General features: G+C 46.5%; 1 protein-coding gene across 6 annotated transcripts in view; it reads right to left on the bottom strand.

Annotated features, from left to right (window-relative positions):
- LOC139280557 (putative tetratricopeptide repeat protein 41) overlaps nt 1–17,416 on the bottom strand; it is a 107,069-nt gene that overhangs the window by 78,922 nt on the left and 10,731 nt on the right. For all 6 annotated transcript variants that reach the window (XM_070900051.1, XM_070900046.1, XM_070900049.1 and 3 more), the window contains 3 exons: nt 16,271–16,475; nt 11,023–11,237; nt 276–439 (listed from right to left, as the gene is read on the bottom strand). In XM_070900051.1, coding sequence (XP_070756152.1) covers nt 276–439; nt 11,023–11,237; nt 16,271–16,475 — 584 coding nt within the window. The remainder of the gene's footprint in view (nt 1–275; nt 440–11,022; nt 11,238–16,270; nt 16,476–17,416) is intronic.

The following is a 17,416-nucleotide window of genomic DNA, read 5'->3' as shown; positions in this document are numbered from 1 at the left end:
AACTTCTTCCCATCAGTGAAGAGATCAAAACGGGTCTTGAATTTTACAGATATAAACTGTGCAGGGACTGCTTACTACTGGAACAAAGTCCACAATCATCACCTTATCATTGAATATTATGGATGGAATATTCAGAGGTCCACACCACCAAATATAATATACTGTAAACATATGTTTTATATAAAGCCTGAACTATTACGATTGTCGGAATTTGTTTCTTATTTTCAAAAGCTGTAAAAATCTGTTGTATTTTTAAGTAATTGTTCTAACAATACCTGCTGTGCTGACAAACCATGGGTCCCAGTTAGTTTATCAGCTCCATCCAGTACCAGCACACATGGTTTCAAGCTAAGTGCTGCTATGAAGGCTTGGTTGAGCATTGGAAATATCCAAATATCTGTCGGATTCGCACTGAAAGAATCGGGGTGATCTTCAGCTCCTGAAATTCAATTATAGAAGTGTTTCATATTCGCTGTGCATCACCTCATCTTCACTTTCAAATGAGCTGACGTCAGGTTGCCCATGGACAAAAAAAATGGTCTCGTCTTTTCAATCCTGGCCCAATTTTAATGCAGGGCGTGAATTGGGGATGCGAGGACTGAAGCGGGCGGTGAACTGTCTGGCCCGCCCCCCCAGAGATTTTAACACCGACTCCCACCCAAAGCCGGTGGGAATAAAGTCACCGGTGGTAGGCGGAAGTCACAATTGATGGAGGGTGGGGGTGGGGGTCAGGCCACTGCCAGGGACCCACAGAAACAGAAACAAGTAAGGTATTTAAGGACAGCTGGTTCTGCCACATAAATGCAGCCGGCCTGGCACAGGGAGGCCTGAAACAGATATTAGGCCCCTTATTTGCATATGCAAATTTCAGGCATGGGCCCTGGGTGTGCCTAATTTTTTACCAATACCAATATAGCATGCCACGTATTTCCAGCATGTAATGAGCACATGCTTGCTGCCCGCTATATTGGAGACTTAGGTATCTGTTTAGTGCCTGAAAAACAGGCGTAACGCCATCAAGGTTGGTCAGTCCCTAGTTGAGAAACAAGGGACAAATGCCACCATTGCAGGCTCCCTCTCTCACTAGAACGGTGTTCTGACAAAGAGAGAAAACACCCAAAACATCAACCTACCTTTCCCACTTCCCATCTTCCCCAACACTATTAAAAATAACTTGCTTATATTTCAGTTTTGAGTTCTGATAAAGGGCTGTACCCGAGGATGTTAACCTGTCTTTTCTCTTGACCTACCTGCTGTGTATTTGCACCATTTTCTGTTTTTGTTCAAAATTTCCATTTGCAGTTTTTTTCTCTCAATAAATTTGTTAACAAGAGTATTACATTAATTAAAGATAAAAATCTACCCTACCTAAAAAAAAACACAATCGTTTATTCCCGAATAAACTGGCAACCAAATATTCTAAACCATGTGCTGCTGTGCTGCATAGAAATCAAAGCTATAATGGGCCAAATCTTGCTGGAGTGGGGTATCTCACGGCATGCGCGGTTAGTTAGACTTTCAACTGCACCCCTCAGCTCGAAATCTTGCTGGAAGTCCGAGCGGATAACTGCACGGCCAGGGTAACGGGACATTTGTTAACCATGGAATCAACAATGTATCTCCTTAACCAATGAGGTTTAAGGATTTAGAAAGAAACAGAGGAAGGACTGAGAAGAAGGGTGAATTAGGAATCAAATCAGGTACATAAAGAGAAATAAAGAGAGAGAAAGACGGACTGGATTGAGGGAGAGAAAAAAATAGACAGAAAGCAAAATTAGGGAATTTGTTTTGTAAAATCTGTAACAATTGACTACATGCAGGAATGTGCCTCAACCGTTTAAATTGTTCCCTTTCTGGGCCGGGTAGGATGAGTGGTATTGCAATAACAATTATCATATCGTTAAAGGGGTACTTAAGCTTTTAATTATGAGTCCTAACTTTCTGCGGCGAGTTTAATGGGCAATTAATGCGCAAATCCAGTAAGTTCGTAAAAACGGAGAGGCAAACGGCGGATTGGCGTAAATCGCCCAGCAAGTTCTGGAGATTCACAGCTCACAGCGTATCACTTAATCCCCCAAAACTTGCTGGACGATCACAGCACCGTGCCAGATTCTGATCTATAGTTGTGCTTTCAAACTTTCCAGACTAGACACCTTCTGGAATGAACTATCGCACAATCACAGCGCACAAGCCAGTTAGGTTACATTACAACAGTGGCTACACTCCAAAAGTACTTAATTGGCTGTAAAGTGCTTTGAGAAGCCCGGTGGTCATGAAAGGCGCTATATAAATGCAAGTCTTTTTTTCTTTTTTCTTTAGGTTGATGCAATCCTCCCCCCCTGTCCCCTGAAAAATTGAACATGTGGAGAAATACATAGGAAGACACTATGCCTGGTCTGATCAGGATCGACTGTTCTTTTGAAGTTTAAATGTTCTATCAGAATGGAACCAGGGAATGTAGAGATTTTAAAAAAGCAGTTAAAAACTTTTTTTTTAACCTTTTTAAGGGTGGTACTTGAATTATTTCAAAACTTATGTTTTGGCATACTGATATTTTAAATGAAAATGACAACATCAAACGGTACATCAAGTTGCAAATTACTTAAATATGGTACAAAATTGTACTTGCAGAGTTCTTAAATTCAACTTTGATTTACAACGACATTAAAATATCAGCTGTGGCTCAGTGGGTAGCACCCTTGTCTCTGCCAGAGTCTTGAGAATAAAAATCTAGACTGACATTCCAGTGCAGTGCTGAGGGAGTGTCGCATTGTCGGAGATGCCGTCTTTCAGATGAGCCGTTAAACTGAGGCCCCATCTGCTCTCTCAGGTGGACGTAAAAGATCCCATGGCACTATTTCGAAGAGCAGGGGAGTTATCCCCGGTGTCCTGGCCAATATTTATCCCTCAATCAACATCACTAAAACAGATTATCTGGTCATTATCATATTGCTACGGGAGCTTGCTGTGTGCGAATTGGCTGCTGCATTTCTCACATTACAACAGTGACCGCACTCCAAAAGTAATTCATTGGATGTAAAGCTCTTTGGAAAGTCCTGAGGTTGTGAAATACGCTATATAAATGCAAGTTTTAACTACGGATGGAAGTCTAATGAAAATGGACCGCAAGTGCCATCTCCAGCTCAATCCAAAGCAGGTTGTTCAATTCATTGCTGTTTGTGGGATAATGACTGCCCTGTTTGCCTACATAACACATGACTGCAGTTTAAAGTTAATTTTAACTTTTGGTGATGGTGCAAACTGGGTGATCTGGAATTGAATGCCCATTATTGGGGTGACTGCTGCCAACGAATGGAAGCTGCGTAGGTCTGGAACCGGAAGCATGTTGTTTCTGTTTTATTTACACGAGCCCGCTCCCTCCGCGGCATTTTAATTTTTTTTTAAATGAGCCAGAAGAGCACATATGCAGAACGTTTCTAGGCAGCTTCCGGTTCGTTGGCAGCAGTTGCCTCCGCCCATTACATAAGAACATAAGGAATAGGAGCAGGAGTCGGCCATTTAGCCCCTCGAGCCTGCTCCGACATTTAATAAGATCATGGCTGATCTGATCATGGACTCAGCTCCACTTTGCTGCCTGCCCCCCATAACCCTTTACTCCCTTATGGCTCAAAAATCTGTCTATCTCCACCTTAAATATATTCAATGACCCAGCCTCCACAGCCCTGAGGCAGAGAATTCCACAGATTTACAACCCTCTGAAAGAAGAAATTTCTCCTCATCTCAGTTTTAAATGGGCGGCCCCTTATTCTAAGACTATGTCCCCTAGTTCTAATCTCCCCTATGAGTGGAAATATCCTCTCTGCATCCACCTTGTCGAGCCTCCTCATTATCTTAAAAGTTTTGATAAGATCACCTCTCATTCTTCTGAACTCCAATGTGTACAGGCCCAACCTACTCAACCTATCCTCATAAGTCAACCCCCTCATCTCCAGAATCAACCGAGTGAACCGTCTCTGAACTGCCTCTAATGCAAGTATATCCTTCCTTAAATACGGAGACCAAAACTGTACGCAGTACTCTAGGTGTGGTCTCACCAATACCCTGAACTATTGTAGCAGGATTTCTCTGCTTTTACACACCATCCCCCTTGCAATAAAGGCCACCATTCCATTTGCCTTTCTAATTACTTGCTGTAGCATACTAACTTTTTGTGTTTCATGCACAAGGACCCCCAGGTCCCTCTGCACTGCAGCACTTTGCAATTTTTCTCCATTTAAATTATGATTTGCTTTTCTATGTTTTCTGCCAAAGTAGATAACCTCACATTTTCCCACATTATACTCCATCTGCCAAATTTTTGCCCACTCACTTAGCCTGTCTATATCCCTTTGCAGATATGCCCCGCCCGATTTTCTCTTCCGTTGACTTCAGTTGACATGAATATCTGGCGTGTATAATGGTCGGCCAATTCAATATCGCCCACTTTACACCATCACACCAAGTTAATATTATCCCCAATTGTGTGTGGAGTACTTTGGGATGTTTCTGAGAGGTGTGATAAAGCACTATATACATCTTTCTTTCCTTGATTTTGTGTTGAATCGGTAGTGGGGAAAATGTTGGAATCAATTATTAAAGATGTAATAGCAGAGCATTTGGAAAGCAGTGACAGGATCGGTCCAAGTCAGCATGGATTTATGAAAGGGAAATCATGCTTGACAAATCTTCTAGAATTTTTTGAGGATGTAACTAGTAGAGTGGACAAGGGGCTACCAGTGGATGTGGTGTATTTGGACTTTCGAAAGGCTTTTGACAAGGTCCCACACAAGAGATTAGTGTGCAAAATTAAAGCACATGGTATTGGGGGTAATGTATTGATATGGATAGATAACTGTTGGCAGACAGGAAGCAGAGAGTCGGGATAAACGGGTCCTTTTCAGAATGGCAGGCAGTGACTAGTGGGGTGCTGCAGGATTTCAGTGCTGGGACCCCAGCTATTTACAATATACATTAATGATTTAGAAGAAGGAATTGAATATAATGTCTCCAAGTTTGCAGATGACACTAAGCTGTGAGGAGGATGCTAAGAGGCTGCAGGGTGACTTGGACAGGTTAGGTGAGTGGGCAAATGCATGGCAGATGCAGTATAATGTGGATAAATATGAGGTTATCCACTTTGCTGGCAAAAACAGGAAGGCAGAATATTATCTGAATGGTGACAGATTAGTAAAAGGTGAGGTGCAACGAGACCTGGGTGTCATGGTACATCAGGCATTGAAAGTTGGCATGCAGGTACAGCAGGCGGTGAAGAAAGCAAATGGCATGTTGGCCTTCATAGCGAGGGGATTTGAGTATAGGAGCAGGGAGGTCTTACTACAGGGCCTTGATGAGGCCACACCTTGAATATTGTGGACAGTTTTGTCTCCTAATCTGAGGAAGGACATTCTTGCTATTGAGATAGTGCAGCGAAGGTTCACCAGACTGATTCCCGGGATGGCAGGACTGACATATGAAGAAAGACTGGATCGACTAGGCTTATATTCACCGGAATTTAGAAGAATGAGAGGAGATCTCATACAAACATATAAAATTATGACGGGATTGGACGGGTTAGGTGCAGGAAGAATGTTCCCGATGTTGAGGAAGCCCAGGCCCAGGGGTCACAGTCTAAGGATAAGGAGTAAGCCATTTAGGACCGAGATGAGGAGAAACTTCTTCACTCAGAGAATTGTGAACCTGTGGAATTCTCTACCACAGAAAGTTGTTGAGGCCAGTTCGTTAGATATATTCAAAAGGGAGTTAGATGTGGCCCTTACGGCTAAAGGGATCAAGGGGAATGGAGAGAAAGCAGGAATGGGGTACTGAAGTTGCATGATCAGCCATGATCATAGTGAATGGTGGTGCAGGCTCGAAGGACCGAATGGCCTACTCCTGCACCTATTTTCTATGTTTCTATGAATCCAAAAGTAAGTAGTGTTGTGCATTTGTAAAGCATGCACTCCCATGTTCCGCCACCAGGGAGCGCATCCCCTGAAGTCCCAAGGGATCCCAGCATCCCTTGGGAGCACGGTATATAAGCCGGCCCCTAAGGCCTGTTCCTCACTCTGGAGTGTCTTAGTGTGTGCAGTCTCATCTGTGTTAGGAACACAATAACTGGCGACGAGTATACGAATCCAACGCAAAGATGCAGCAAACTGTGGGCATCCTGGAGAAGTTCTCAGAGGGTGAGGACTGGGAAGCCTATGTCGAACGGCTAGACCAGTACTTTGTACCCAACAAGCTGGACGGAGAAGGAAGCGCTGCAAAAAAGAGAGTGGTCCTCCTCACGGTCTGCGGGGCACCGACCTACAGCCTCATGAAGAATCTTCTGGCTCCAGTGAAACCCACAGATAAGTTGTATGAGGAGCTGTGTACACTGGTTCGGGAGCATCTTAACCCGAGGGAGAGCATGCTGATGGCGAGGTATCGGTTCTACACATGCCAGCAATCTGAAGGTCAGGAAGTGGCGAGCTACGTCGCCGAGCTAAGGCGACTTGCAGGACAATGTGAGTTTGTTGGCTACCTGGAGCAAATGCTCAGACTTTTTTGCACTGGGCATTGGCCATGAGACCATCCTATGAAAACTTTTGACTGTAGAGACACCGACCCTCAGCAAGGCCATTGCGATAGCACAGGCATTTATGTCCACCAGTGATAACACCAAACAAATCTCTCAGCACACAAGTGCTAGCTAGCAATGTTCATAAATTAACTGGAACTGTGTTTGTGAGCAGAAATGTACAGGGCAGAAACCACGAGTCTGCAACTGCCAGCAGGCCTCAGGTGACCCAGATGACTCAGAGTCCGCAACAAAGGATGAATGCAAGGCAATTCATACTTTGTTGGCATTGTGGAGGCTTCCATTCAGCCTATTCATGCTGCTTCAAAAGGTATGTTTGCAAGAGCTGTGGAACAATGGGGCACCTCCAATGAGCTTGCAGATGAGCTGCAAGCTCTGCAAAACCTTTAACCACTACGTGGCAGAGAAAGATCAATCCATGGTGGATCAAAGCAATTTAGAGCCTGAGAGAGAGGAGGCAGATGCTGAAGTACATGGGGTGCACACATTTTCGACAAAATGTCCACCTATAATGCTAAATGTAAAATTGAATGGCTTACCTGTAGCCATGGAACTGGTCTCTGGCACTAGCCAATCCATCATGAGTAAAAAGATGTTTGAGAGACTGTGGTGCAACAAGGCACTCAGACCAGCCCTGAGCCCCATCCACACGGAACTGAGAACGTACACCAAAGAGCTTATCACTGTCTTGGGCAGTGCCATGGTCAAGGTCACCTACAAGGGCACGGTGCACGAACTGCCACTCTGGATTGTCCTGGGCAATGGCCCACACTGTTGGAAGGAGCTGGCTGGGCAAAATCCGCTGGAACTGGGATGACATCCGAGCGCTATCACATGTCGATGAGGCCTCATGTACCCAGGTTCTTAACAAATTTCCTTCCCTTTTTGAGACAGGCATTGAAAACTTTTCTGGGGCAAAGGTGCAGATCCAATTGGTCCCAGAGGCACGACCCATTCACAACAAGGCACGAGCGGAACCTCGCATGATGAGGGAGAGAGTGGAAATCGAGCTGGACAGGCTACAACGCGAGGGCATCATCTCCTCAGTGGAATTCAGCGAGTGGGCCAGCCCGATTGTTCCAGTACTCAAAAGTGATGGCACGGTCAGGATTTGCAGCGATTATAAAGTAACTATTAATTGTTTCTCGCTACAGGACCAATACCCGCTACCTAAGGCAGACGACCTATTTGCAACGCTGGCAGGAGGCAAGACGTTCACCAACTTCGGCCTACATGACACAGGAGCTGGAGGAGTCTTCGAAGGGCCTCACCTGCATCAACACGCACAAGGGACTGTTCATCTACAACAGATGCCCATTTGAAATTCGGTCGGCTGCAGCGATCTTCCAGAGGAACAAGTCGGTAGCACGCACGGTGGTTTCTCAGGACGACAAATTGTTCATGGGTCAGGACACCATCGAGCACCTACAAAACCTGAAGGAGGTCTTCCAGCGACTGGATCACGTAGGGCTGCGGCTGCAGAGGTCGAAATGCGTCTTTATGGCAACAGAAGTGGAGTTTTTGGGGAGAAAGATCGCGGCAGACGGCATTCGGCCCACAGACGCCAAAACAGAGGCTATCAGGAATGCGCCCAGGCCACAGAACGTCATGGAGCTGCGGTCGTTCCTGGGACTCCTCAACTATTTTGGTAACTTACTACCGGGGTTAAGCACCCTCTTAGAGCCCCTACATGTGTTATTGCGTAAAGGTGAGAACTGGGTATGGAGAAAAAAACAAGTAATTGCTTTTGAGAAAGCCAGAAACATTTTATGCTCCAACAAGCTGCTTGTATTGTATAACCCGTGTAAAAGACTTGTGCTAGCATGTGACGCGTCGTCGTATGGAGTCGGGCGTGTATTACAACAAGCTAACATTGCGGGGAAGTTGCAACCTGTCGCCTATGCCTCCAGGAGCTTGTCTAAGGCCCAGAGGGCCTACAGCAAAGAGGCATTAGCGTGTGTGTTCGGGGTAAAGAAAATGCATCAGTACCTGTTTAACCTCAAATTTAAGCTGGAAACCGATCACAAGCCCCTCATATCCCTAATCGCTGAAAACAAGGGGATAAATACTAATGCCTCAGCCCGCATACAAAGGTGGGCACTCACGCTATCAGTGTATAACTATACCATCCGCCACAGGCCAGGCACAGAGAACTGTGCGGATGCTCTCAGTCGGCTACCATTGCACACCGCGGAGGTGGAAATGGAGCAGCCTGCAAATTTGTTGATGGTGGCGCAGCCCGCAGACTTGTTGATGGTCATGGAAGCGTTTGAAAATGATAAATCACCTGTCGCGGCCCGCCAGATTAGGACTTGGACCAGCCAAGATCCTCTGCTGTCCCTAGTCAAAAACTGTGTACTACATGGGAGCTGGGCCAGCATCCCCGTTGAAATGCAAGAGCTAATCAAGCCAGCGGCAAAAGGGCGAACTGTCCATTCAGGCAGACTGCCTGTTGTGGGGTAACCGCGTAGTGCTACCCAAAAAGGGCAGGGAGACGTTCATCTCGGATCTCCACAGCACACACCAGGGTAGAGTAATGATGAAAGCGATAGCCAGATCCCATGTGTGGTGGCCTGGTATCAACTCTGACTTAGAGTCCTGTGTACGGCAATGCAGCGTGTGTGCTCAGTTGAGCAACGCGCCCAGCAAGGCACCACTAAGTTTGTGGTCCTGGCTCTCCAGACCATGGTCGAGAATCCATGTCGATTATGCGGGCCGTTTATCGGTAAAATGTTCCTGGTGGTGGTGGATGCTTTTTCAAAATGGATTGAATGTGAAATAATGTCGGGAAGCACCGCCACCGCCACCATTGAAAGCCTGAGGGCCATGTTTGCCACCCACGGCCTGCCTGACATACTGGTCAGTGACAACGGGCCATGTTTCACCAGTGCCGAATTTAAAGAATTCATGACCCGTAATGGAATCAAACATGTCACCTCGGTCCCATTTAAACCAGCCTCCAATGGGCAGGCAGAGCGGGAAGTACAAACAATCAAACAGAGCCTTAAACGAGTCACAGAAGGCTCACTCCAAACCCGCCTATTCCGAGTACTGCTCAGCTACCGCACGAGACCCCATTCGCTCTCAGGGGTGCCCCCGGCTGAGCTACTCATGAAAAGGATACTTAAAACCATACTCTCGCTGGTTCACCCCAACCTGCATGATCAGGTAGAGAGCAGGCGGCAGCAACAAAATGGTCGCGCCACTGTGTCACGGGAAATTGATCTGAATGACCCTGTGTATGTGCTAAACTATGGACATGGTCCCAAGTGGATCGTGAGCACGGTGATAGCTAAAGAAGGGAGTAGGGTGTTTGTAGTCAAACTAGACAATGGACAAATTTGCAGAAAGCACTTGGACCAAACAAGGCTGCGGTTCACAGACTGCCCTGAACAACCCACAGCAGACACCACCTTTTTCAAGCCCATAACACACACCCAAAGGATCAATGACACCACCCCGGACCAGGAAATCGAACCCATCACGCAAGGCCAGGCTCACCCAGCAGCCCTGCAGGGCCAACAACACGCCAGCCCAGCGAGGGCACAGCCAACACACCAGAACAGACATTTGTACCGAGGCGGTCCACCAGGGAAAGAAAGGCACCCGACCGCCTCACCTTGTAAATAGTTCTCACTTTGATTTTGGCGGGGGGGGGGGGAGGGGGGAAGTGATGTTGTGTAAAGCATGCACTCCCATGTTCCGCCACCAGGGAGCACATCCCCTGAAGTCCCAAGGGATCCCAGCATCCCTTGGGAGCACTGTATATAAGTCGGCCCCTAAGGCCTGTTCCTCACTCTGGAGTGTCTTAATAAAGACTGAGGTCACTATTACTTTAACCTCCCTGTGTGCAGTCTCATCTATATTCGCAACACAATAAGCAGCATGCATATCTGGAATACAGTGTGACTCTCAAATGTCACCGTTGAAGTTTATCACTGACATCCAAGTAATGAGATGCGAATGTGAAGGGAAGGATGGTTGTGATTGCTAGGTGTGACAATGTTCCCTGTAAGCTGCGCTTCGTTCTGCGCAGCCTGTTTCTTTCAATGAACAGTCCTTTTAAATTTCTCCGCAGCTACGCAAGAAGGAAACACGAACGTGTAGTAATGGTGTTAACACATTCTTTTTGAATACATTTACGATATCATTGCGTAAACAACTAGTGCAACTCTTCGCCCATGGTGCCCATTAATAAACGTTACCACCGATTCAATATGCCTTTATAAATATGGTCTCTATAGTCAAGTACCACTGCCATCTACAAGCAGCAGAAAATAGACGTGCACAATGAACTGATATTGAATGGGTCTATTTTCATAACGTAAAAGGGATGTAAAAGATATTAAAAAGGTTATTTATTCTAGCTGGCTGACAAACAATAGATCTGAACAATGCACATAAATGTTTTTCAAGCTCAAATCTAAAAACTTTATAGTTACCAAAATATTCAAGACGTAGCTTTAAAATACAGTGCCTCATAAAGGACATGATGTCATGGCTGGCAGAGCCACTTCCCACATAGTGAGCTATCACCAGGGCACTGGGGGTTTTCTGTTTAAAGTATTTTAGCCAGTTGCAGATCACTGTTGACTTGCCACAGCCCTTCTCTCCACAGAGCAATAGGACAGATTTACACTGGGGCACAGGCTTTGGTCTGCAAATCAAACACAAGAAAAAATATCAAAAAGGGATCAACAAATGTCTGGTTAGTCATTTTTACACCACATGTGGTACCTCTGCAATAAATATATTGGTACTAGGCAAACCTTATCATCATCATCATCATAGACAGTTCCTCGGGATCGAGGAAGACTTGTTTTCACTCTAAAAGTGAGTTCTCAGGTGACTGTACAGTCCAATACAGGAATTACAGTCTCTGTCACAGGTGGGACAGACAGTGGTTGAAGGAAAGGGTGGGTGGGGCTGGTTTGCCGCATGATCCTTCCGCTGCCTGCACTTGGTTTCTGCATGCTCTCGGTGATGAGACTCGAGGTGCTCAGCGCCCTCCCGGATGCACTTCCTCCACTTAGGCGGTCTTTGGTCAGGGACTCCCAGGTGTCAGTGGGGATGTTGCACTTTATATCCCCCTCCACCCACGTATCATTCTAACACAATGGCCATGGTGATTCCCCAAATCACAGACAATAATTAGCTGCTAATAAATTAATTTGTTTGAATTGGATTTCTTGGACGTTGCAGCATTGAATATTTTTCATATAAAGGAGCAATCGTTTTAAATGTTCGTAATCTGATCAAAGAGAAAATGAGTGGGTCGGTGTCAAGTGGGAGGTTAACGTTTTAAAAATCTGAATCCCGACCCAACCTGTCTACATCTGGGTTTAGTGGAGGCAGGACAAGGGTCACCTACTCCCAGGAAGTGGGTTGGCAATGAGGTTCGAAGCCTCTGCTTTAACCTCCTGTACAGGTTTAACTGTGGTCGACTGGGAATCCTAGGCCTCGGGGTTCCTGGCAGCTGGAGCGAGGTATGGAGAGGCTCGGGAGAAATTCTTCCCCCCGCCTCACCAAGCTCACCCACCATCAGCCCCTCTCCATACAAATTCTCCCCGGATATCGGCCCACCACCCCCAACCCGGGTCAGGGATTGGTCCCACCCACCCCAGGTCGGGGTTCGCACCTACCTGCTCCTGCGGCCTATTGTCCAGTGTTCCCCCGCCCAACTGGAAGCCACAGTGTGCAGAGAAACTAAGACTTTTGGGTTTCTCGCGCTAAACCGGGCCCCCCCACATCCCCCCACTCCCTGGCTCCCCCACCGCCCCCCACTCCCTGGCTCCCCCCATTCCTTGGCCCCCCCCATCACCCCCCCCACCCCCTGGCCCCCCCCCCCACCCCCTGGCTCCCCCACTCCCTGGCCCCCCCCACCCCCTGGCCCCCCCACCGCCCCCCCACTCCCTGGCTCCCCCCATTCCTTGGCCCCCCCCATCACCCCCCCCCACCCCCTGGCTCCCCCACTCCCTGGCCCCCCCCCCATTCCCTGGCCCCCCTACTGCGCCCCTGCTCCCTGGCCCCTCCGCTCCCTGGCCCTCCTACTCCCTGGCTCCCCCATCGCGCCCCCACTCCCTGGCCCTCCTACTCCCTGGCCCTCCCCCTACCGCGCCCCCGCTCCCTGGCCCCCCCACTCCCTGCCCCCCACTCCCTGCCCCCCCCCCACTCCCTGCCCCCCCCACTCCCTGGCGCCCCCTTCCACTCTCTGGCCTTACCACCCCCTCAAACCCCCCCACCCCAGGTCAAAAACTCTCAACAGTACCATTTTTTTTAAAGAAAGTAGTGCTTCTTCCTGAAAAAAGTAATGCTCCTTCCCCGTATTTTGTGACTTGCTATATTCAGTTCGACTGAAATACATGTTACACTCATTGTCCATTCAGTTATTAAGCAGCACGATGGGGAACAAACAATGCAAAGGGTTAACATTTAAATAAACAAGGATATATTTAGCCCTCATTTTAAAATCTCCACTCCTCCCCATTTTATATTTTCCGTCCAACATATAATTTCCTGGTTGCGAGAATAAAGAGAAATTGATTTGCATTCATAACTATTGCTTCACACACACGAACTCCATCATCCAGTGCTGCAATCTTAGTTGTGATAGATTTGCACTGCAGGGCAAATTAAATCACTGTTGTGGCTGTATTAGCACTACGCCTCAATTATTACAAAAAAGCACATGGAAACCAACAAACATTGAGGAAAGTTAGTGAGAGAATTAACAGTAACAACTTCGTGCATTTATATAGCACCTTTAACATAGTGAAACATTCCAAGACGCTTCACAAATTTGACACCGAGCCGCATAAATAGAAATTAGCGCAGGTGAACAAAAGCTTGGTCAAACAGGTAGGTTTTAAGGAGCCTCTTGAAGGAGGAAAGAGAGGTCAAGAGGCAGAGAGGTTTAGGGAGGGAGTTCCAGAGCTTGGGGCCCAGGCAGCTGAAGGCACGGCCACCGATGGTGAAGCGATTATAATCAGGGATGTCAGAAGGGCAGAATTAGAGGAGCGCAGACATCTCGGGGGGTTGTGGGGATGGAGGAGATTACAGAGATAGGGAGGGGCGAGGCCATGGAGGGATTTGTAAATAAGGATGAGAATTTTGAAATCGAGGTGTTGCTTGACCGGAAGCCCATATAGGTCAGTGAGATCAGGGGTGATGGGTGAGCAGAACTTGGTGCGAGTTAGGGCATGGGCTGCCGAGTTTTGGATCACCTCTAGTTTACGTAGAGTAGAATGTGGGAGGCCAGCCAGGAGTGCGTTGGAATAGTCAAGTCTAGAGGTAACAAAGGCACGGATGAGGGCTTCAGCAGCGGAAACGGGCGATGTTACGGAGGTGGATATAGGCGGTTTTAGTTATGCTGCAGATATGTGGTCGAAAGCTCATTTCAGGGTCAAATATTAGACAAAGGTTGCGAACAGTCTGGTTCAGCCTCAGACAGAAGTTGGGGAGAAGGATGGAGTCAGTGGCTAGGGAATGGAGTTTGTGGCGGGGACCGAAAACAATGGCTTCGGTTTTCCCAATATTCAGTTGGAGAACATTTCTGCTCATCCAGAACTGGATGTCAGACAAGCAATCTAACAGTTTAGAACTGTGGAGGGGTCGAGAAAAGTGGTGGTGAGGTAGAGCTGGCTGTCGTCAGCGTACATGTGGAAAGTGACGCTGTGTTTCCGATGATGTTGCCGAGGGGCAACATGTAGATGAGAAATAGGAGGGGGCCAAGGATAGATCCTTGGGGGACACCAGAGGTAACGATGCGGGGGCGGGAAGAGAAGCGTTTCAGGTGATTCTCTGGCTACGATTAGATAGATAGGAATGGAACCAGGCGAGTGCAGTCCCACCCAGCTGGACGACGGTGGAGAGGTGTTGGAGAATGATAGAGTGGTCAGCATGGATTTATGAAGGGGAAGTCATGTTTGACAAATTTGTTGGAATTCTTTGAGGATGTAACGAACAGGGTGGATAAAGGGGAACCAGTGGATGTGGTGTATGTGGACTTCCAGAAGGCATTTGACAAGGTGCCACATAAAAGGTTACTGCACAAGATAAAAGTTCATGGGGTTGGGGATAATATATTAGCATGAATAGAGGATTGGCTAACTAACAGAAAACAGAGAGCCGGAATAAATGGTTCATTCTCTGGTTGGCAACCAGTAACTAGTGGGGTGCCGCAGGGATTAGTGCTGGGACCCCAAATGTTTACAATCTATAATAACGACTTGGAAGAAGGGACTGAGTGTAACGTAGCCAAGTTTGCTAACGATACAACAATGGGAGGAAAAGCAATGTGTGAGGAGGACACAGAAAATCTGCAAAAGGACATAGACAGGCTAAGTGAGTGGGCAAAAATTTGGCAGATGGAGTATAATGTTGCAAAGTGTGAGGTCATGCACTTTGGCAGAAAAAATCAAAGAGCAAGTTATTATTTAAATGGAGAAAGATTGCAAAGTGCTGCAGTACAGCGGGACCTGGGGGTACTTGTGCATGAAACACAAAAGGATAGTACGTAGGTACAGCAAGTGATCAGGAAGGCCAATGGAATCTTGGCCTTTATTGCAAAGGGGATGGAGTATAAAAGCAGGGAAGTCTTGCTACAGCTATACAGGGTATTGGTGAGGCCACACTTGGAATACTGCGTGCAGTTTTGGTTTCCATATTTAAGAAAGGATATACTTGCTTTGGAGACAGTTCAGAGAAGGTTCACTAGGTTGATTCCGGAGATGAGGGGGTTGACTTATCAGGAAAGGTTGAGTAGGTTGGGCCTCTACGCATTGGAATTCAGAAGAATGAGAGGTGATCTTATCGAAAGGTATAAGATTATGAGGGGGCTTGACAAGGTAGATGCAGATAGGATGTTTCCACTGATGGGGGAGACTAGAACTAGAGGGCATGATCTTAGAATAAGGGGCCGCCCATTTAAAACAGAGATGAGGAGAAATTTCTTCTCACAGAGGGTTGTAAATCTGTGGAATTCGCTGCCTCAGAGAGCTGTGGATGCTGGGACATTGAATAAATTTAAGACATAGACAGTTTCTTAAACGATAAGGGGATAAGGGTAATGGAGAGCGGGCAGGGAAGTGGAACTGAGTCCATGATCAGATCAGCCATGATCTTATTGAATGGTGGAGCAGGCTCAAGGGGCCATATGGTCTACTTCTGTTCCTATTTCTTATGTTCTTGTGTTCAACCGTGTCAAAGGCTGCTGACAAGTCAAGAAGAACGAGGAGGGATAGTTTGCTTTTGTCAGTCACAAAAGATGTAATTTGTGACTTTGATGAGAGTCGTTTCGGTGCTGTGGCCAGCACGGAAACCGGATTGGAGGGATTGAAACATGGAATTGCGGGAAAGATGGGCACGGATTTGGGAGGAGACATGTTCAAGGACTTTGGCGAGGAAAGGGAGGTTGGAGATGGGGCGGTAGTTTGCAAGGGCCGAGGGATCAAGGGTTGGTTTTTTGAGGAGAGGGGTGATGACGGCTGATTTGAGGGAGAGGGGGACAGTAACCGAGGAGAGCAGTAAGAATGAGAATACAATATGAATGGAGCTACAGCAGAGAAAGACCAAGAAAGGAATTCAACATTTAAAGCCACAAAGTTAAAAAATCTAATGTCATGTTAATCAACATTACAATTGTACAATCCTTTCATAACATTCAAGCCCTTCCCTTTATATCTACCACACCTTGGCTTCATGGTACTTAAGTTACTGGTACGTTTAAAGTCAGTTAATCTGCTGTTGGCTTCAATTTCAACATCACGCTGGGGAGAAAGAGCAAATGTGTCCAGAATTCCAAAAACCTTCTGTGTTTCTGCTGTTTCCACAAAAGCTTTGTAATATCTTTGAGCAAATGCTTCCTGATGAGAAAGGTCAAGATAACTTTCGTGATCTGAAAGAGAGAACATTCCTGGCCAGGTTCATTTGGACCAATGCTATGCTGTTCAATGACAATGCTTTCCAATACTTAACATGCACTATTTTCTGTTCAATGAAAGCTGGGACTACCACATGCTTTATATCTTTAGTTATATTATTGCAAAGTACACTCTATAAAGGATGTTCTTCTATATCCATCTTCAGTCTTACAATAAAACACACAAAGCAAAATCTCCTTAAGGTATTTTTTTAAATCAACTGATGCTGATTTTGTAATGCACTGATTTCCAATCCATATAACTAGGTGACACACTGTATTGCTTTAATTCAAGGCAGTGCAGCTCTGTTCCTGCAACTTTTGGAACTCAACAGGGATGAATGGTTTGTCCTTGGCTCCACACTACAAATATGTCTAGAAGCTCATCTTCTGCCTCACACTATTATTACTTAATAATTCTTGAAAACTTCCATCTCAAAGGTATATCGATGGGCTTTTCATTCTTGTCCAAACCAGGGGAGTGAAGTTTTTTGTGGGTTTTCATTTCTCTCTGCAAATAACAATTTTGTTCGTGTCATGCATAAACTGTTCCACCCAAAATATGATTTTATTTTCATAGGATCATATACATAGAAACACAGAAAATTAGTGCAGGAGTAGGCCATTCGGCCCCTCGAGTCTGCACCACCATTCAATATGATCATGGCTGATCCTTTATCTCAACACCACATTCCCGCTTTCTCCCCATACCCCTTGATGCCTTTTGTGACTAGAAATCTATCTATCTCCCTCTTAAATATATTCAGTGACTTGGCCTCCTCAGCCTTCTGTGGTAGAGAATTCCACAGGTTCACCACCCTCTGAGTGAAAACATTTCTCCTCATCTCGGTCCCAAATTTCCTACCCCTTATCCTGAGACTGTGACCCCTTGTTCTAGACTTCCCAGCCCGGGGGAA

This window comes from Pristiophorus japonicus, chromosome 15, assembly GCF_044704955.1.
Source record: "Pristiophorus japonicus isolate sPriJap1 chromosome 15, sPriJap1.hap1, whole genome shotgun sequence".
NCBI lineage: Eukaryota > Metazoa > Chordata > Chondrichthyes > Pristiophoridae > Pristiophorus > Pristiophorus japonicus.
The sequence above is the reverse complement of the archived record's forward strand: the minus strand, read 5'-3'. Positions and strand labels throughout refer to the sequence as shown.